Here is a 21,263-nt window from a genome sequence, read left to right as displayed (position 1 = left end):
CGGGCGACTCTATTTAGGACGGACCCGGAAGATGGCGGAGGTCGAGGAGGCGGCGGCCGAGCCCGCCGCCTTCAAGCGCCCGAGCTGCCCGCTGCCTGCCGCGCCCCGCGCCGCAGAGGGCGGCGAGCCCAGCCCGCCACCCCCCCGCCCTGCCGCCGCCGCGGCGGCGGCGGCGCCGCGCTACGAGGAGCCGCCGTGGGGCAGCCGCCCGCCGGCCGGCGCTGGCTACGGGCTGGAGGTGCTGAAGGGCGGCGTGGCGCTGGGCTCGGTGCGGCTGGAGGGCCGCAGTTGGTTCCTGGTGGGGCGGCTGCCCGGCTGCGCCCTGGCCCTGGAGCACCCCTCGGTGTCGCGGCACCACGCTGTGCTGCAGTACTGCGGCGCTGGCTGCTCCCCCGACGGCCCCAGCGGCGCCGATGCCGCCGGCTTCTACGTGTACGACCTGGGCAGCACCCATGGCACCTTCCTCAACAAGGCGCGGGTGCCGCCCCGCACCTACTGCCGGGTGCGGGTGGGCCACGGGCTCCGCTTCGGCGGCAGCTCCCGCCTTTTCTTCCTGCAGGTGGGTTGGGGCCCGGGCGGCCCCGCCGCACTCCCTGGGCCGTGTGCCGGCTGACCCGTGTGGTGCAGGCTTCCCCGGATCACCCTCGGAAATTTACCCGGCCCCATCTACATATCCCTGGCCGCTCGGGGTGAAAGCCGCTTCTGAGGTGTGAGGCGGTTTGGGTGCTTTGGAAGCAGCCCAGCGCTGCCGTGGTTGTTTTACTGTGGAAAAGTAGTCAGCTGTAGGTATCAGCTGCTGGCTCTGCAGTGGGGTTTGGGGCTGAAGGACAGAGTAGGGCTGCTGCTGCATTGCCCTGGTACACTGGGCACAGGGCAGCTCTGCCGAGGGCTCAGCGTGAGAACAGGCATGGCAGCTTCTGCCAATGTGCAGTGAGCGCAAAAGGCGTTTCTCTCCAACTGTATGATGCATCAGTAAGGTAAAGCACTAATATGTCTTTGTGAACAAGAGCAGCTTTTATTAGCAGGAGCTTAGAGAGCACTTGGTGTGCCCTACACGCGCTTCAGAAGCTGCTCGTTCTTCACATTCTCCTGTGTGGCACTGATGGAAATTTTTGCCTTCTGCCATTAAAATACAGTTATATTTGAGATTGATCTGACTACAAGTACACAATAATGCTCCTTTGTCCCCCCTCCCCTTGTAAAGGGCGTTAAAACTAATATATTTGGGATGCAAACCATAACAAATGGTCTAATGATTCCACTTTCTGAAGAGCACTATAATGATTTGTTTGTTATTGTACATAATCTGCATGTGTGTTCAAAATACTTCTTTGTTTCTTTTAAAAAACACTTATGCTAAGTTACTGTTTGTGACTTAGGGACCCAAAGAGGACCGGGAGTCTGAGTCGGAGCTAACTGTGACTCAACTGAAGGCACTGTGTAAGCAGCAGCAAGCAAAGTTAGAAAAGACAATGTTGGGAGAGGACTCTGATGAAGAAGATGAAAAAGAGGGGAGGAGCGAGAGGAGTCAGAACACTGATATGAGCTGCTCGTGGGGAATGGGTAAGTGGTGATGTATAAATCAGCTGACACGCCTTGGATGGTCTTTCAGCCAGTTTTCAGTGAATACTAGGGTTGAAATTCCAGCTGGTTGCCAAGTGCTCCGATCCAGTGGAAGTTCTTGAGTACAAATTAATCCTTTTCCTTTTAAAAAGAAGTGCTGTGACAAGGCAAGCTTGTATCTGGTGAGAAGTATGCTAGAGCTCCTTTTAAAAGGAAGAAGGTAATTTGCCTACACCTATAAAAGGCCATGAAACTGAGAGTTTAGGTTAATGCTCTGTGTCTTGTTCCTGTGATGATGTCCATACTTTTGCCCGAGAGGTGAAATGTAATTGCTTGAGACATCTATGCAGTATAGCTGTCTTTAAACAGGAAGTCCACATCTTAAAGCTGGATAAATTGTGATTAATGAGCTTTTCAGTACAAAATGAGTTGGCCTTTTGAATGGAGATGTATAAGCACATAAAGCCTTGAAAGCGCTGAAACTGCAGTGATGTTCATCTGTGAAACTGTATCTTATGATAGCAAAAAAGAAGCAGGGTTTTGGTTTTCTTTTTTTTGATTGGATGCAGAAATAATTTTCAAGTTAAGGGAAATATTTTTAGGATGATGTAACTGCTACTTCTTTCAAACTAATGAAACTTAAACATACTGGTGTTCTTTCTAATGTTTCACCACTTTTTTTGCACTTTTATGTATCCTTCTAGGGGAGGATGCTGAGGAGGATGGGGTTGAAGAAAACCCTATTGCTATTGATTTTCAGGATGTACAAGATGCATTCTATATGAAAGATCCTAGGAAGGCCTTACAGGGCTTTTTTGACAGAGAAGGTACTATTTTTTCTTTTTTTTTTTTTTTTAATTAAATGTAATTTTTTCTATTTAGCAAAGTGTGCCGTTTGTGCTCATGTGTTTTCTTTGGGATTTAAGGTATGGGAGCTAAACTTTTCTGTTACATTGTGGGTAAGGTTTTTTGTTTGGTCAAGTTGGGGGGGGGTGTTGGTGGTGGTTTATTTTTTGGGGGTTGGTTTTTTTTATTATTGAAACTTAGCTTACCGTTTTATATCTGAGACTTAGTTACTAATTCCTAAACTGGGAGTTGCAGGGAGCACCTTGTATTCCTCCGGAGTGATGCTCAAACCACACCCATGCTTTGAAGCTATGCTGAAAAATCCAAACCCGTCAAATTCCAGACTTCTGTTTGGAGATGGCTATGATTGTGAGATAGAATTGGAAAGTATAAAAAGACAAAAGGCAATAATGAATTGGTCTAAACTTTCAATTATTGCTGGCGAAACTTACAGATGACTCGCTTATTTGCTGAAGTGAAAAATTAATCTGTGAATCCAGACTGCAAACTGTAATTACTTCAATATCATTTACTTTAATACAGGCAGAGGCAAGACTCTTTTTTCTTTGAACTACATCTTCCTGAACAGGCCACTTAGAGGTGTTTGTTGTTGTTGTTGTTGGTTTTTTATCTGAAAAGACTTGATTGTGAAAAACAACGAAATAAGCATAATACCAACTGAAGATCCCATGGCTTAAAAAAAAAAAAAAAAAAGGTGGCAAATTCAGTCCTTTGATATGTAACAAGGGCATTTTATCTCTTTTGTTTAACCATGACATTCCTCTCTGCTGTAAAGATTATTCCTGCTTATTTCAATTTTGGTTACTACATCAACTTTCTTTTCCTCTCTAGGAGAAGAGTTAGAATATGAATATGATGATCGTGGGCACAATAGCTGGGTATGCAAAATCAAGTATGTATCTCTCCATTCGCTTTTGTACATAGAAGCTGACTTCATTGAATTCACGAACAAAAAATGAAGGAATTGCTTGTCTTGTCTTGGCAAGGATGCCAGCTGGAATTAGACATAAGCCCTGATACTGAGACAGAAGTTCAAGGATCAGTGCCTAGTTCAGTATCTGCACTCCTTTCTGGTCTGGCAGCAGTTGATTTTCCTTAGAGATGAAAATTGGGAAAGCAAGAGCCTAGGTTCTTTCAGTTCCCCTTGTTTTGAGAAATATGTGAAACTGAAATACAAGAGAAGAAACCAGGAGACTATCTTTCAATTCCTAATGGGAGAGAGAAAAAAAATCATAACATTCTACTGTATACCCAATTTCAGTTCTTTTATGGTATAGAAGATGGGTTCCTGTAAGAGGCCACTAATGTCGTTCTTTTATAAGACAGGAGAAGGTGAGGTGGAAATTAAGTCAACAGGATAGGTCTCAAATGGATAGGTACAACATTGCAATGATTGTACTGCTTAGGAAACCTTTGCTTCAGCCTAGAAAATATTTCTTACTGGTGTGGTATGGATGCAAGATACTGGTGCTTAAAGTGATTTGGGGATTGACGTTTAACCTTTTAACTTCTTGTATTCCAAATGGAATGAATACAGGAAGAATTAGTGTTTGGACTAGTGAAATAAAAATTTACTTGCATGCTTTAGGAGATCCGTGCTTGTGTTTTGATTGGTACTGTATGAAATGAAAAGTGAAAATATTTAACCCACAAAAAAAGACTAGAGTGAAATGGAAAGAACAATGCTAACATGATAAATAAAATATCTGAGTAGCATCTGTGAGAAGCTGTTTGTATCTGAGCTGTTCTCTGATCCTTCAAACTGAACAGGTTGCCTGTGGATGATGCATCAGGGAAGCAGCTGGTGGCAGAGGTTCTCCATTCGGGAAAGAAGAAGGAAGCAATGATACAGTGCGCACTGGAAGCTTGCAGGCTACTTGATGCTCGGGGAGTACTGAGGCAAGAAGCAGGTGAATAACTAGTCAAATGCTGTAATTGTTCTAAAAGCCCTAAATTAGGGATTTGAGATTGCCATCTTGAATTTGTTTTATTGCTCAGTGGTATGTAAATCACTTTGTTTCTTGCCTTCTCCCTTACCTTTCCCAGTGTCCCGAAAAAGGAAATCAAAGAACTGGGAAGATGAGGATTTTTATGACAGTGATGATGACACCTTCCTTGATCGAACTGGTGCTGTAGAAAAGAAACGACTGAACAGAATGAAAAAAGCTGGTAAAATAGAAGAAAAACCAGAGACTTATGACTCCCTGGTAAGAAGAATTATTATGATGTGCCAGGCTTATTCTCTCATGCATGTATTTATTACTAAGAAGGAAAATAAAAAATATTTCCTGATCTTTCTCTGTTAGCTTAAACTCCAATATGATTTCGGACCTTTAGCTCTCAATTGGCTAAGTTAGAATAAAATAGTGGGGTTTTGATTTGTGGACAATATCTGTAAATACCTGAAAATATTGTTTGCTTTATATATATTCTAGTGGAAGCATACTACCTTGCTTTTGCCTGGGTATTATTGCCTTCTGCTTGGCGGATCATGGCAGCACGTGAATGAAATACCAGAACAGGATACTTTTACAATAGTTTTAAAGCATCAGAAAATAATTGCAAGCTTTCAAGTGCACAGGGCGCATCCCAAAGAAGGATCTCATTCTGCTTCAAAGAATAAGCAGCCTGGACTGACAGGCATGTGACAACTGAAAGTTCTACACAGACAATAGGGTGTGGGGGAGCAGGGATAGGGAGGGTTGGAGGATCACAGTGGTGATATAACATTGCTGCAGAAGCATTATACATATTTTTGTCTTTCAGAAAGAAAATTATTTGAACAGTATGTGAAAGGGCTAATAAGTTGTTTAGGAACAATCTAGACTATAATTTTTTCAGCCCAGAAACTCCTGGTCAAAGATCAGAAGTAGAAAAATGGAGATAATTTGCTAGGATATTTGAATAACTTTTAAAAGGGGATTTTAAGAAGATAAGAAGATCTCAAAAGTGTGTTGTTCTTTCATAGGTCACAAAGCTAAATGAAGCTGAAAATGAGCTTTCTGAGATAACAGAGAAGCTGAAGGCTTCAGGAAAAGGTAAGGCATGAAGTTCATTTGATCGTAGTGCTTTCCATAATGAACAATAAAGACATGAAAAAGTATCTTATGGATTTCTGTCTTAAGTACTCTTTTTTTTTTAGTGTGTCCACTTTTCACAAAGGGATAGGAAGATTTGCAGGTCACTGAGTTAGCTGGAGAGGATACTTATGCTCTTCATCCAATAGTTATGTACTGTGTTTGTATAGTCACTTGCTAATGAATGCAGCTTTTTCCAAAGCAAGCAACATCTAAGTTAAGGTAAGGAGGTGAGTGTACAAGCTCCTGGAGCTTAAGTGGGCATTTTTACTGTTTATCTGCCTGTATTAGTGAAACTGATCCAGTTTTTTCCACTCCCTCCAAAACCATTTATAACGGAATAGCAAACAACTGACAGAAAAGACAGTATCTTTTATTTCGCGTCTCTCATTGTAAGTGTGCCTTAAAAAGGAAAGGTGGGAAAAGAGGAGTGTGGAGTCAAAGCAGTTGACGCTTAGCCCATATGTTCAGTGGACTTGCTAGCTTATGAGAGGGTGCCATTCAGGTTCTAGGATTATGCCTTTGTGTACAAAGGCAGAGCCTTTCTAAAGTGGTGGTTGTGTCTGGTAGTGAGTTAGATTTAAAAGCTGTACAAATAGCTGCATTTTGTTTTCTGTTACTGATGATGTCTGGTGGAATAAAAGGAAGGCATGAAGGAAATGTGTTTAGGCTGGTTCTTCATACAAAAACCTTTTTAACAGAGTTGGCATTAATAAAGGTTGCAATGTCAGTTTGTCAGAAGACAAACCTCTCTCCAAGAAGCCTAGCAACAATCTGATATCTGGGCTATCTTTTGTGCATTATATGGGTATGTTTCTTTCTAGTAATTCAGCTCCACACCAAAACTCATTTGTATCAACATTTTTGTTGGTGATTGATTATACCAGATCACTGTTTAGAAAACAGTAGTGTTCCACTGAAAGTTCTAACTGATGAGTCGGTTCAGTGTGTGTGAAGGAATTGTTTTCAGCATGACTGTTCTGAGAAGTAGTTAACGATTGACTAGCAAGAGAAGTTAATGCTTTATATCGACTGAAACATGTAATTCCAAGCATATTATGATGCCTTTGTTTCTGCTGATACTGTTTATCAACAAGACTAATCATATTGTAATAGAGGCTGGGATAAGGAACAATCAGTTTATAGACTTCTACTAACACCATATAATTCTGATATATGTTATCATGGTTTGGTAAATTGTAACTGGTTACACAGCTAGAACCTTAGAAAAATTGCAGTCTCGGCACTTACCGCAATACAGAGTAATTCAGTATTGGATGGGAATTTCCTAGAACTAGGCCAGGATACAACACAGCAAATATTGCATCATCAGTTACTTTGGGGGTGTGTGTGTTCTAGATACTTGTGTTTTCTCTTATTTCTTTGGGTGCTTCAGGTTAATCACAGATGCCAAGTACAAGTGTAAGCCCGGAGCATGCGTATTGATCATGGGTGATTCTTACCGCTATCATGAGCCGTCTGGCAAAGCTGCTGCATTACATACAGTTCTGAAACCTTAACGCACTTTTTCTTGCTCTGAATGATTATTTGTAGCCTAAGGGCAAGAGAGTAGAGAGACCAATGAGTAAATGACAGGCTAAATTGCAACACCTCTTACCAAGCACTTGGAGAAATTAAGTGGTTGTCTAAAAAATTGCAGTAGAAGTTCACAAATTGTTCTTTGGAGTTCTTCAGGGCTAATTACTGATGGACTGACTTGGTATCTCTCATTCACTGATGCAGCTGAATGAAAATCAAATACATAGAACTCTTCAGTCTCATCTTTGTTTTCATCTTCAGAAGAAAACTATCAATAAGTTGATGGTGCAGTAAATAGCCCTACAGCTTTTTTCACTGGAATATAAAGTATAATAGCCATGATTGATTCACTGCCTAGCGATGTCAAGTTTTACTTCTGTAGTGTGGAAAACTGCTGCAACAGATACCAAATGCTAACAGTAACCCTGTAAGCTGAACTACCTGATCTTAGGCACTGTTGGTGGAATCAAACAGAGAATCCTCTTCACAAGAAAGGGTGATCTGACTTGCTGAAGATGACTCACTGACTGAAGCACTTACACTGTTCTGCAGCTAAAGAAGCAAGCTGTGGAACTATATCTTTAATTGTTCTGAATTACCTGACTAGACACTAAACCATGTCTTTGAAATTTGGTGTTTAAATTAAATGATCATTCTGCTCAGCTCCTGCATGCTACAAGTTTCAGACTGGTTGTTAACAATACCTTTTCATTGATGGTTTTTGTCTTGGCTCATATAAATAGTTAAGAGGAAAAAGAAGAGTATTTCTATCTGAATTTCTTTTATAACATGTTTTGTCATCATTTATATTTGTGTGGAGGTGGATGCTCCAACTGTTTCTTATCTTTTGAAGCCTCCTAATTCTGTATATCTTTGAACAGTTACTGTTGTGGCTTTCATATATTTGCAAATTGTAAATTGTGGTTTGTTCTAGATCAGAAATACCCTTTTCAGCTGAGTCCATTTGTAAACATGAGTCCTATTAGACTTTTCTCTAAATATTTAAGTCATGTAAAACTGCTTGAATATGTACTCTTAACTTCTACTATTTTATTTGTACACAGTTAAAATTTCAAGTGCTCCCTAACTAGCTCAATTTGAACTGAAAGTGACTCATTGGTCACATAATTATGCTTGTGCATATATACATAAATGCTTATAATGCAGCAAATAAATATCGGATTTACCACTTTTCATACAATATTAAAAGGCAGAAGACTGCCTGTCAAAAGGCTTGTTAAAATTCTAGCAACAACATTTTTCTTTGTTTGCCTTCAAGTTATTTTTGAACACCATATAAAAACTTCTGAAGCATTGTTCAAGCCCAAGAAAGGATTTTTTCCTGGGCTTTTTTGTTTGGTTATTTCAAATTCATGTGTTAGAATTCTGTATTTATTTTTCTTAGTCATTAGAGCTTTAGTTTTCCCTCCTGAGTTTTATTTTACTTAGTCAAATATGCATAGAATTATTAATATTTGAAATCAGGTGGAGTAGAAAGACTATCGTTACTTTTTCAAGTACAGAACAGTGTTTTCTTGTTAGAAAACCCAGTCAAAACAAAGCTAAATTTTGTGTGATTGGCCTAACATATGAAAGTATTCTTGTATGCACTCAGTCATCCAGGGGTAGGAGGCAGCATCATGTGTTGATTCATTTCGAGCTTTGCAAGCGTTATTACATAATCATTCCAGGAAAGCTGAAATGGGATTCCCCATGCAGTGGTGTGGGATTCTTTGTAGCTGTGTTTATTTTAGTCTTTGACTACAAAAAGAACCTATACACCACTTTTTTTTAGGGACAGCAGATCTTGAAGTGAGATGAACAACCTAGAATAGAGACACTTACTCATAAAGAAACATTCAATTTTAAGAGAGGCTTTGTTAGTGGATTAAAGTTTACTGTCAGGCTTTTGTTAGGAGAAATGCTTTCATTTTCCAGGGCTAACAACCTCCATTATTTCACTGTTCAACAGAAACTTGCAGAGAGGATAGTTGTTCCTATATACCTTATTCTCTAAAGGTAGGACTTGATGAGTACAACTCTCATCTCCCCACCTGTAACAATATGTATCTTCCCTTTATCTTGCCTAGTCCAGTCCCAGCCAGCAGCTCAAGATTCTTTGGATGAATTCATGACTGAAATAAAATCAGGATGTACCTTAGACAGTGTGGCACGAAAGAAGCTTCACTTGCGGTCGTTTGAACTGAAGAAGGAGCAACAGAGACTCAAAGGATTAATAAAGCTTGTCAAGCCTGCAGAACTGCCTGAGCTGAAGCCCCAGTAAGTCTTGGCTAAAGTGCAAAACCATTACTTTTACCGTTGTTGTTATCCATGGGCAGTTGTGCAAGCCCAGTAAATAGACAGCTTTCCAAACACAAAAGCACGATGACCTTCCAAACTACCTGGTTCATCTCTTTAAAAAGCCGCTGTGCCTTTTGGCTGTTGCAGCATCTGTGGTTGAGGCAGATGTACCGCAACACTGGACTAAGATAAGCCCACACTGGGAGTATGAAAGGGGGAAGGGATTGGAAGCATGGTGTCAGCTTTTTTAATTTTTTTTCCCAACCTGCATCCAAAAGGAACTGAAGAATTTTACAGGTATTACGTGCAACATGAAAACCACTTCCACTCCATGAAATGTACCTGGAAGTCAAGCGTAGTGGCTGTTCATCAACTGCCTAGCAGTGCTACTGCACTTCAAAAGGGTGTGTGCCACGTTCATCATTTGCTAGTGGCAGCTTGATTAGAGGTTTAATTACTTAATTAATTTACTTAAATCGAGTTTTGGCCTCGAGTATGGTTTTATATATACATATATGTTATATACATACGTTAGTATGTGTGTGCAATTGAATTTGAGGGAGTCTGTGTGGTATAGATTTTTTTTTTTTCCTCATTTATTTATTTTTTTGCTTCCTGTTATGGCAAGTGCCTGAATCCTACAACGTGTATATAGGATGGAGGAGTCATTTCCTGCAGCTTCCTCCTTGGATGGTGCAAGTGAGAGAGAAATAGAATGATTTTTATATATCCACTTCTAATTTGCAGATTTTTTTGCATTTGTTAGTATAAGACTTGTTTGATACTTTGTACACTCTTTTTCTTTGTATCTAATTTTTATTAGGAGTGGGAGTCATAGTCTGGAAGCAAAGAGCAAGCCTAAAAAGATTGCCCTGCCTCTCTTTGGTGCAATGAAAGGGGGGAGCAAATTCAAGCTGAAAACTGGAAGCCTAGGGGTAAGTTGGACTCATAAGTGCTGCGAGTCAGAGACTATTTCTCAGACACCTTCTCAGGCTATGGAGACTGTAGGTGGCAACCGTGCCTTCTCACAGGCATGGAACCAGCATGGAGGCGCAAGCGTGCAGCAGTGGAAGGTGCACAGGGCAGCAAGCAGTGGCTGTTGGATGTTGTTTGCTGCCAGCAGTTACCATTCCGTGCCCTTGTACAGCCAGTTTCCTGGGGCACAGCTGCAGTCAAAAGGTCAAGTAGAGACAGTCTGCGGACATCAGGCTGAACCGTTGCTATACCTCAGCAGCTGGTCCTTTACTTTCTTTTGTTTTTCTTGATCTTATAGCTAAGATCATATCCAAGATTGATTCAGTTACCAGTGTCCCTCTTATGAAAAGACTGCACTCCTTGTCTATGTACTAGACATATTTTTTCATCTTCCATGTCTACTAATAACTTTTCCTTAAAACCTAACTATTCTTCATCCTGAGAATGTTTCCTAACCAGCTGTCACTACCACAGTAATATGTGTGCTTTCTCCTGTAGTGAATATGTGACGTCTACCTCCATTTATCTTAGCACTGATGCACAAGTCTTTCTCCCACAGAAGTTGCCTGTTAAGCATCCAGACATCCCTGAAAGCTTGTTAAAAATGAAAGATGATGGACTGGAGGAGGAGGAAGTAGACGAAGAAATGGAGGAGGAGCAAGAAGTAGATGCAGTAAACAGCAGAGCATCAAACCTGGAAATGAAAATGACAACAGAGGAAGAAACAGGAAAAGAAACTAATGCTCCTGATGGTTCTCCTTGCAATAACAAGAATCTAGAATCTCTTCAGGATGGTAAACCATTGGTTTTGATTTTTCCAGTAATGAAGCTGAGTCTGTTACTGCTGAATTTTTCAGAGCTATGTGAATCTCCTAAGGTTTGAATTACAGGTTCTCCAGCAGATTTCTTTTCCATAGATTTTTGCCATGAGTCCAAAGTCTGTGTGCCAGCAGCTGAGTTTCACATGGTTCCGGTTGAAACTCTGCTTGGCAGTCAGTTTTTCATGCTTTTGGTGAAATAGATATCTCCTGGACTCAAGAAAGGTCCTATTTTGATAAGCCCTGCTTTCATTAGATTAAGTGTCCATATGAAAACAATTACAATGTTGGCAGGGAGAGTGACTTAGAAAACAAATGTCTGTGTAAAGCTTCAGATTCGTTTCTAAGGAAGAAAAATAATTTTAAAAGTGGTAATGGAGAGGTATCTTCCTTGTATCTGTGTGGTTTATCTCCAATCCCTCCTTTTCTATATCAGCTTGATGCATTTGAAAACTCAGTAATGATGTTTCTCAGTAAATGATGTGTTTGATGACAGAAACCTAATTCTAACTTTTTGTCTTAATGCTGGACTGGTTGCTCTTGGAAAGTAGGTTTTAACTGGTCACAAGCTTTTCTTTAATATTGTATTGTGATGGACTTGGTGGATGAAATAATTTGGAGGACTTTTGAGAGAAGAGTTCTTTCTGAGACAAATGTAGCTAAGAGTTCCCTTTTGTACTTTGTCTCAGGGATGTTAGCGCTCTACTCATCAGAGTTACTGCAGAATGCTCACCTAGCTCTTTCTTTTTTCTTTTACAGGGGGTAATTTTCTGCCTGAGCTAAAGATACTAAGGAATAAATCTCAGATGGGACCCTCACAAGAGAAATCTCAAGGTAAGCAATACAGTTTAGACTCTATTGTACAGTAGCATGTGGGTTTAGAAACTGTCTAAAGGACTTACTGTCTTCTGTCGGTAGAAGGAAACTAAGCCTAATCTAGAGCCTAAAGAATCTAGAATTGAAATGAAGGATTGTTGTGCTTGGGAAGTGGTAAGTGTATGGTGAAGACAGGTCACTTCAACCATGTTTCAGTTCTCCTTGCTTTTCATAGCCATTAACTGCTTTGAGATCCTTCGTTTAAAAAAAAAATAGCAAGAGAAGAAAAATTATTTTAATTTAGGAGCATAAACATAATGCTTCCCCCTCCCCCCCCCTTTACTCTCTTGCAGTAGCTCTTAACACTACAGGACAGAACTTTCTTTTATAAAGTGACAAATACTGCATAACATTAGCTAATAATCTGTTAATGACCCAGATGACCCCTCTACATGTACACCAAAAAATAAAATCAGATCCTCAAAATGAAGACTGTTTGATGTACTGAAAATGGAGGAGATCTGTACGAATTTTCTATTTTTTTTCATAACTCAGACTCTTAAGAATGTTGTCCTGACCTCATCATCTCATTCATAGACTTAAGCCACAAGAGTCTCAGTACTTCACAGATTAAGTGGCAGAAAAACAAGGCATACTTCTCCCTTCTGTATTCCTATCACCTATGTTACTGTAAAGTTATTTTCTTTAAAAAAAAAAAAAAGGCATGTTGGTCCTGCACATTTCCTACTGTTTCCTTCTAAATCAATCACTGCAGTGATTACAGATAGAGAATATCCTTTAGAAAATAAACATCTGACATTAACTAAAGTGTGTTACAGAATCCCAAATAGAGGACCTTATTAAACTGCATGCAGGTAGCTGACTTAACAGTGTATTAAACGTAAGTTATTAAATCTATGAAAAACAAAAAGATGTTCAGCAGTCTTAAGTATGAATTTTGTTGCAGTGAACTGTCTTGGATTTCCTTTTGGATGTATCCATTTTTATGTGAACTTCCTATAAGCTTATTTCTCATAGAATTGGTCATTTGTGATGTGTCATAAAACAGATCTTCTTTCTTGCCAGCATCTGAGGCAGTATATAAGGAACCTGGAGAGACATCTGAGAAAGTTAAGAAAATGAATAGCTCAAGCAAGGTCAGTTATGACACCATGACTCCTGCAGCTTAAGAGTTTCAGGACATCATTTAGTAGGCTTTTTAGTGAAATAGTAACAATTTGATTGAGTATGACTTGGTGATAGTAGTGCATTTCTGCTGACTAAGACCCAAATGTAGAACCACACACTGCCATTGGACACAGATTTTGGAGCCTCCAATGAAAAAGTAAAGCACAGCATTTCAAGCATGATAGAGGCTCTCAATTCAATCACAAATTTTTTTTTTTCACCTTTCCACTTAGCAGTTAGCTTCTGCTAAATGCTGCTTCTCCTGTATCACAAGTGTTGTAGAATGTAGGTGCTCTCTGGGCTTTGGAATGGCATTGCAAAACTTTCCTTTCAGAATAGCTTGGGAAGCATGTATTGGCTGACACAGAACATGCTGTACTAAAGTTTTAGCTAGTCTGTATTGCCATTATCAAACCTTGTCCTTCTCTGTAAGATGTGGAAACAGGTGAGCCTAAGAGATTGTCTTTTGCAACTGAACTATTACTAAATTTGAGTGGCTGTACCAGATAATGTTCCTCCTGTGCATAAGATTTATATGAAAATGTAAAGTATATGAGCCTTGCACATTTTGGGATGCAGGCAATTTATGCCTTCCTGGAGCTGGGAAGGAACTTCTCTGACAGCATGCTCTTAGCCTAATGACTGTGAGGATCTTCCCTTTAGAGTGCATCCCACCCTTCTGCTGACTGCCATCAAAGATTACTGTACTTGGTGGGCTGTGAGTTCTGACCATTATGACAATTTCTTTGTGGTGACCATCTAATTTTAGCCCTGCACACTTACTTAAAGAAACTTAACTCCCTGCAGCCTGTGTGTGCTAACTGCTGCCTTGTTAGTCCTGGCAAAGGACCTAAGGACTGTATAGGCACAGCCTTTAGAATTGTCTTTTGTGGCTGGCCTATAAAGCATGTTGATAAAGAAAGTAAGAGTAAATTTATACTGTTAAAACCCAAGTTATACCATTTCTATGACTAGGGGCGAACAAGGCAGCTTCTCATGCTGAGGCAGTCAAGTCAGCACCTCTCATCAGCATAGAGTTCACTCTAACACTGAGCATTCTCCAAATGCCAGATGGCTTAGCTGTGTTCTCTCTCCCATCACAAATCACTTTTTCTACATGCTGTCTCTGCCTTGGGGCTCAGATCTTGCATGGAAAATATCAACCAGAAGTCAGCTTTTTTTTTTCTTTTCTCTTTTAATATTTGAGGAATAACTTTGAATCATGTAAAACTAGAAAAACAATTTAAAAGTGACTGTTCACAAGCCATATTTAAAAACTGTTCAACTCTGCAATCTAATGTTCTGGAAAACACTAGTCTTCTAAAAAAACTGGTTTAGAGGTTAATTTGGGGAAGGAAAGTTTTTGAGGGAATGAAAAATTGCTTCAACTGCATAACTTAAGACTGTGTCATGATACTACAGAGTAATGCAAATCAGTGCTAAATAACTTGGCTACATTTTGAGCTCTTAAGTCTTGCGCTCTACAGTTGTATGAATTTTTTTTGATAGCTACATGCAGTTGTTGAAAACAAAAGTTGTTGAGAAAAGGATGCTGATGTGGCAAAACTTGAAAATCTAGGGACAAAAAGACATTGCTTTGTCAACATTTAAATTGCAAGTGACCTGTTTTGGTTTGCTTTAAACATTTCAGTGATGCCAGTGAGACCTGAAAAAATTGGGTTTTCTTTTCTTTTGAAAAACTAAGTTATCCTTATATAACAGCTGAACTTTTATATACTCCAGTTTAAAAGTCACCCTAAACCCGAAGTTTTCAGTGGGATTGCATGTTGAAATCAGTAAAGCACTTGAAAAGCCTACTCTAAAGCTCTTCCCTGCATAAAGAAATTCTGTGTCGAATGACACTACCAAACATAAGGATGACAAGATTAAACTGTCCAGAGGTGGCAGTTGGCCATGGTTCTGTTTTGAGGGGGAGATTGGACTGGATGACCTCCAGAGGTCCCATCTAACCAGCATTTCTATTCTTCTGGGAATCCACTGGGAATAAACTGGATCTATTTGAGGGTTTGATGTTTCTTCTTTCCTCTGTATTATTGTTCATCCCCAACTCTTGTAGAAATAACCCTCACCTTTCAGTATTTGTCTCTGAATTAATGAGAGATTTAGTGGCTGTGACACACTGCTGGAGGAGTGCAACACCTTAAAAATCTTTTCTCTGTTTGCAGGTCCAACAACCTTTTTTTTCCTCACAATACCCAGATGATGACCCAGACTACTGCATATGGATTCCTCCTCCAGGTATTGACCATTTCCTTACTGTTTTTAGTCTTATAACTCAAGAATCTACCTAGTAGTCAGGGTGTCCTTGTAACTTCTTGAGAAAAAAGTAATTCATGAATACTTTACCCAGAACCTGATGTTTTCTGGCGTGTTGTGCCCCGTATTTGTTGTATGGCCGTGCAAGGCTTGCAGTGAAAGACAGGCCGTATCTGTAGTAGCTTCATCTCAATGGACAGATACACCTGAAGTTTGTTTTTCAGTTTTGTAACACCCAAGAGAACTAACTCCATTCACACATAGTGATATGATGATCTAGTTGAAAGACAAGCTCAAACCTTCACTAGGGATAAATGCTCCAGCAATCTTGGTATTCTCAGTTTTCATAGAAGTCTGTGAAATCTGAAAATCTACTTTGCAGATTTTTGCAAAAATCATTGGAATATACACTGTGGGTCATGAGTTTTGGAGAAAAGTCTTGGTAATGCTTTGGTGAAGGCACTGAATAATTGATGCACGCATCCAATTTATGTTAAAGTTGAACAATTTTTTTACTTTAGTTCCAGAGCATTTTTAGCTAAGTGAGGTTATTCTTAAACAGTGTAATGAATTTTCATTTTCTCTAAAATGGAAAATTCATTTTCATGCATTGAGGTTTTCATAGTAAGTTCAAAGCTTAGCTTTCATGTGGTAGATTCATTATCGTAATTTTTATAAGGCTGTTCCAGGCTTATAATATAGATAGATAGGCTCCAAAGGGAATAATAAAAATGAGAATAAATTTTACTGAAGAAAACTATAATCTGATGAATTATCCTTCAATGAAAAGACTGCACTTCCCTGGCAGATGAATCCACTGGAACAAAATACTTGATTCAGTAACTCAGAGGTCTGATCTGGGATAGCCAAGTGAGCTGTGTCCATAAGAGAGAGCTCCTTTTTCTGTCTCTGCCTGCTAATAATCAGACTTATTTTCTAAGCTGCATAAATAAGAACACCGGGGGGGGGAACCAAACAAAACAAATCCAGGAATATGTGATGTAATCTTGACACTATTAGTAAGGTTAAGACAAATTACAAGTATAAATCAAAAGACGATTTGACTTGTAATATCCACTCTGTCTTTTTATCCTCTTTGTGCTTGTCTAACACAAGATTTGGTGCTGCCTAGAGGCTATTTTGTACTTGGATACACATTTGTCTTGGATGAGGGGGGAAAAAATAATGCGACTCTTCCTCTTTGTCCATTAGGTCAAAGCGGTGATGGCAAGACTCATCTCAATGAAAAATATGGCTACTAAGCTTCAAGCACCCCAGAGTATGTCTGAGGTTTGAAGGACTGCTTGATATTGGACTCTTTCACCACACATCAAGTGAGGGATAAAAGAGTTGGTTTTTCAGATGCTGTTCCAAATTCAAGTGCATCAGCAGCCACTCTGGCTGTTTGTTAGCTTACCCTGTGTGTCCTCTGTCTTCCAGACACTTTTTTAAAAAGCCCACACATTCTTCTGCCTCTTCTTCCACTTTTAGCCTTGTCCTTTTTATTTGGCTTGAAACTGTAGGCTCATTTTTCCTTTTGTAAATCAAAGTATAAAAAAAACTATTAAAAAAATAAACCTCTGTATACTTACAGGCTTGATAAAATTTATTCATGTTGGTTTTATGCAATTAAAATGAGAAACACTACTGGTTTGCTTCTGTGGCTGCTGTTTGAAAATACTGTCATGGTAAAAACAACCTAAAACTTTTGAGGGGGTGGGTTTGTTTTTTTTTTTTCTTTCCTATGGAAGAAAACCTATTTTGAAAAGAAAACCGGTTTTACTTCTCCCTTGTGCAGTTGCTGAAACTGGAAATGGGGAGCGTACAGTGTTATAAAGATGTAGAAACGCCGAAGAACTGCAGGGGCTGGCACTGCTTATCTTGAATCAGAGGGTAACAGAAGGAGCGATGGAGTGATATTCTGTAAAAGTTTATAATGAAGCCTGTTCTTCTCCTGTCACAACACAAGAGCAAAGTGCCATCTTAATGCAATTTAAGGCATGCCTGCTCTTGATTTATCATGGATATAGTTTCGAATGTCTATATAATTAGGCTATGAAATTCTTTGTTGAAACCAGGACGCCACCTAAGGTTGTTAAAGCTACTAATAAAGTAAGGTTCAAAGAGCAAACAGGCATCTTGATAAAGAGGTGACAGCATTGCAAATGTTTATTGGAAGAACCTAATGCTTTTTCCCGTACCCTATGGTACATCACTGCAGGAAGGCCCCTCCCACTACAGCATGGCAGCCTCCTCACAGCACAGGCTAGGCCCCTCCTCTTTTCATAGTGCTTTGTGATTGGCTGCTTGCCATTTTATTTCTGAGACTGTCCTACTCATCTGATCTCAGAACACCCTCTGACTGGCTGCCCGTTTCCTTTGGACTAGGGAGCACTTAAGTATAACAATATAGGCTTTTCTGTCTCATATATGAGTATATATATCCAAAGGAGGATACAAATATTTATAAATATTTGTGTTATTTATTTGTGGATTCACTTCCTGTATGTATATATGTGCCTATTGAGTGTGTATGTGCTATATATATTAAAAAACTTATAATTTAAATACATATCCATATAAGTGCAGGTATAAATTGAATAAATGCTTTTTCATAAGAGGTAATGAAATTAATAATGGAAGTTTAAATGTGAATGGAAGTAATTAAACAAAAGCAAAAGGCAGGTCCATGCCCCCTACTTTCCAAGGCTGCAGATCAAGCCCTGTTTGGGGTGGGGGGATGTTAAAGAGGGCAGGGGGTGTGAGCAAGCTGGAGCATGCCCCAGAGCTATGGACCCCTCCAAGGAGGTCACCAAGGGGCTGCCAGGGCCCTGAGGGCACTGCCAAGCTACCTGTCCCTGCCCAGCCCCTCTGGGCTCTCAGAGAAAAATGGATCTTGTTCTGTTTGTGGCACTTGGAGTCAAGCCTTTAACTTTCAAGCGGTGCTTTCCTCCAAACTGCAAGTAGTGGTAGGATTTGGGACCCGAAGACCCCAACTCAGTAACATGGTCATCACTCATCAGCTCACCTAAACAGTCACCGACTGGGGGATCTAGTCCCCTGGTTGACTCACAATTGTGCCAGAGCCTAGTGTTGCATTTCAGGGTCACTTGTCCTTTGGCATGCTTCCACCGGACAGTGGCCATATCCTTGTGGATAAATGGCAGGAGGGTACATCAGAAGCTAGGGAGAAGGGATAACTGTACAACTCCTCTGGTTCTCGGAATGGTAGTGTTGGAGCAATGGAGCTCATTCCACTTTTACCCCACAGAGAATGTAAAACAGTTCGGCAGCTTGGCATTTTGTAGGGTTTTACTTAATATGCTCAAGCTGCAAAACATCTTCCTTCTGCCTGTAATCTTCAACATATTTAGCTTTTCTTTGTTAGCATGTGCACACCAGGCTGGGCAGCCTGAAGCTTCCTGCTTCTGGCAGAGGTATATCTCTACATAATCCAAGGAATGGCTGTTGCCCCTCCATTCAAAATGCCAGACCCCATAGATTTCACAGACTTCTGTAGCCCTTCTCCAGAGCCTTGTTCAGTTTCAGTGTGCACCAGGCACCTGCAAGGGATTTCTGTTCATCACTATGGGTGCAGAGAGCCTGACAGGTTTCAGACAAAGTGCAGCACAAGGGAAACAATAGTTTGACATTTATGGTTGTGAGAAGCACAGGGAAAAAGAGCGCAGAAGGTGGGTACACCTTTACTTTGACCATCCCAAAGTAGGCAGTCAATGTGTCAAAATTCTCAAAAAAAAAAAAAGGACTGCTGGATTCCCAAGAGGGTATTTTTTAGTTTTGCTGATGAAAGGATAGAGACTAGCAAAATCATAGCAATGTATCTTTTCGTCAGGGGCTGCTTTGTAGTACAGACAAATGGTATTTGTCCTGCTGCCAAAAAGCACATCTCTGGGGATCAGGGACTGGGCAGTTTGGTCCTGGCTAAGACCATGAGCTCCCCATCTGTTTCTTTTCATAGTGGCTCACTTGTGCTCCCATACAGATCTGATGGTAAAACCTGCTCATTAGGTGGTCCATTTTTTGTTGCATTGTGTAATATGAATACCCAAAGTTGGTCCCCACTGGATGGTTCCAGTCATTTTCATGGTAGCATTCAATACAACCATGGAAAAAGCACCCATTATATTTGAAAGTTGTTGTTATCCCATCAATGATCACTTAGCCGTCCCAGAAGTAGGCTCCCACTTGAAACTCATGGCTGTGTAACACGACAGGTTTGAGTATTTTCCTTTTTGGCCAGGTATACATGTAATTGATCAAATATCTCTTTTTCTTCCAATGATAGCCATAAACCAGTATGTCAACATGCAAGTAGAGGCTACCATATTATAGAGAAAGGGATCTACACAACAATAAACCTTGACCTTTTCATCACACTCTTTCTCATCGACTGGAAAACAGGCCATCACCATAATCTTATTTCTGTATGATCTGCAGGCCTCCCTCAAAATTTTTACATCTTGCTGGCAATAGTAACTCAGTTCTTACTGCAAGTCAAAGATCCCCTGATGGTCTGTGTACATGTCAGGAATTGCTTTTTTTCCCTTAAGCACCATGCTGTGCACCCTGTCATAATCCTGTTGTGGAAGAGGGCCTACATAACTTTTTTTCAGCAGTGTTGAAAAAAATGGAGGAAATAATAACTTTTGCAGCCCTTGACACCCAGCACTTAGAATCATAGAATCATTTAGGTTGGAAAAGACCTTCAAGATCATCAAGTCCAACCATCATCCATGCCCACTAAACCATGTTACTAAACCATGTTATGGAGTATCCTGTCTACATGCTTTTTGAATACCTCCAGGGATGGTGACTCAACCACTTCCCTGGGCAGCCTATTCCAATGTCTGACAACCCTCTCAGTAAAGAAATTTTTCCTAATATCTAACCTAAATCTCCCTTGCCGCAGCTTGAGGCCATTTCCTCTCGTCCTATCTGCAGCCACCTGACAGAAGAGACCAGCACCCACCTCACTACAACCCCCCTTCAGGTAGTTGTAGAGAGCGATAAGGTCTCCCCTCAGCCTCCTTTTCTCCAGACTAAACAGCCCCAGCTCCCTCAGCCGCTCCTCATAAGACTTGTGCTCAAGGCCCCTCACCAACTTGGTTGCTCTCCTCTGGACACGCTCCAGCACCTCAATGTCTTTCCTGTAGTAAGGGGCCCAAAACTGAACACAGTACTCAAGGTGCGGCCTCACCAGTGCCAAATACAGGGGACCAATCACCTCCCTGCTCCTGCTGGCCACACTATTTCTGATACAGGCTAGGATGCCATTGGCCTTCTTGGCCACCTGGGCACACTGCTGGCTCATATTCAGCCAGCTATCAACCAGCACGCCCAGGTCTTTCTCTGCCGGGCAGCTTTCCAGCCACTCTTCCTCAAGCCTGTAGCGCTGCATGGGGTTGCTGTGACCGAAGTGCAGGACCCGGCACTTGGCCTTGTTGAACTTCATACAATTGGCCTCGGCCCATCGATCCAGCCTGTCCAGATCTCTCTGTAGCGCCTCCCTACCCTCAAGCAGATCGACCCTGCCTCCCAACTTGGTGTCATCTGCAAACTTGCTGAGGGTGCACTCAATCCTCTCATCCAAATCATTGATAAAGATATTAAACAGAATGGGGCCCAACACCAAGCCCTGCCAAACACCACTTGTGACCCGCCACCAACTGGATTTCACCCCATTCACCACAACCCTCTGGGCTTGTCCATCCAGCCAGTTTTTCACCCAGTGAAGAGTACACTTGTCCAAGCCATGAGACACCAGCTTCTCAAGGAGTATGCCATGACAGACAGTGTCAAAGGCCTTGCTGAAGTCGAGGTA

At 40.9% G+C, this 21,263-nt stretch overlaps 1 protein-coding gene across 1 annotated transcript; it reads left to right on the top strand.

Annotated features, from left to right (window-relative positions):
- The first annotated feature begins 10 nt into the window (after positions 1–10).
- SLC4A1AP (solute carrier family 4 member 1 adaptor protein) lies at positions 11–17,318 on the top strand. The gene is made up of 14 exons (XM_052805410.1): positions 11–559; positions 1,380–1,563; positions 2,268–2,390; positions 3,262–3,322; positions 4,201–4,340; positions 4,477–4,637; positions 5,399–5,468; positions 9,137–9,326; positions 10,171–10,282; positions 10,882–11,116; positions 11,900–11,974; positions 13,043–13,113; positions 15,331–15,403; positions 16,634–17,318. Exons 1-14 carry the CDS (start codon positions 32–34, stop codon positions 16,681–16,683), a joined length of 2,073 nt encoding a protein of 690 aa, XP_052661370.1. The 5' UTR covers positions 11–31; the 3' UTR covers positions 16,684–17,318.
- The last annotated feature ends 3,945 nt before the right edge of the window (positions 17,319–21,263 follow it).

This window comes from Harpia harpyja, chromosome 13, assembly GCF_026419915.1.
Source record: "Harpia harpyja isolate bHarHar1 chromosome 13, bHarHar1 primary haplotype, whole genome shotgun sequence".
Classification (NCBI taxonomy): domain Eukaryota; kingdom Metazoa; phylum Chordata; class Aves; order Accipitriformes; family Accipitridae; genus Harpia; species Harpia harpyja.
The sequence above is the reverse complement of the archived record's forward strand: the minus strand, read 5'-3'. Positions and strand labels throughout refer to the sequence as shown.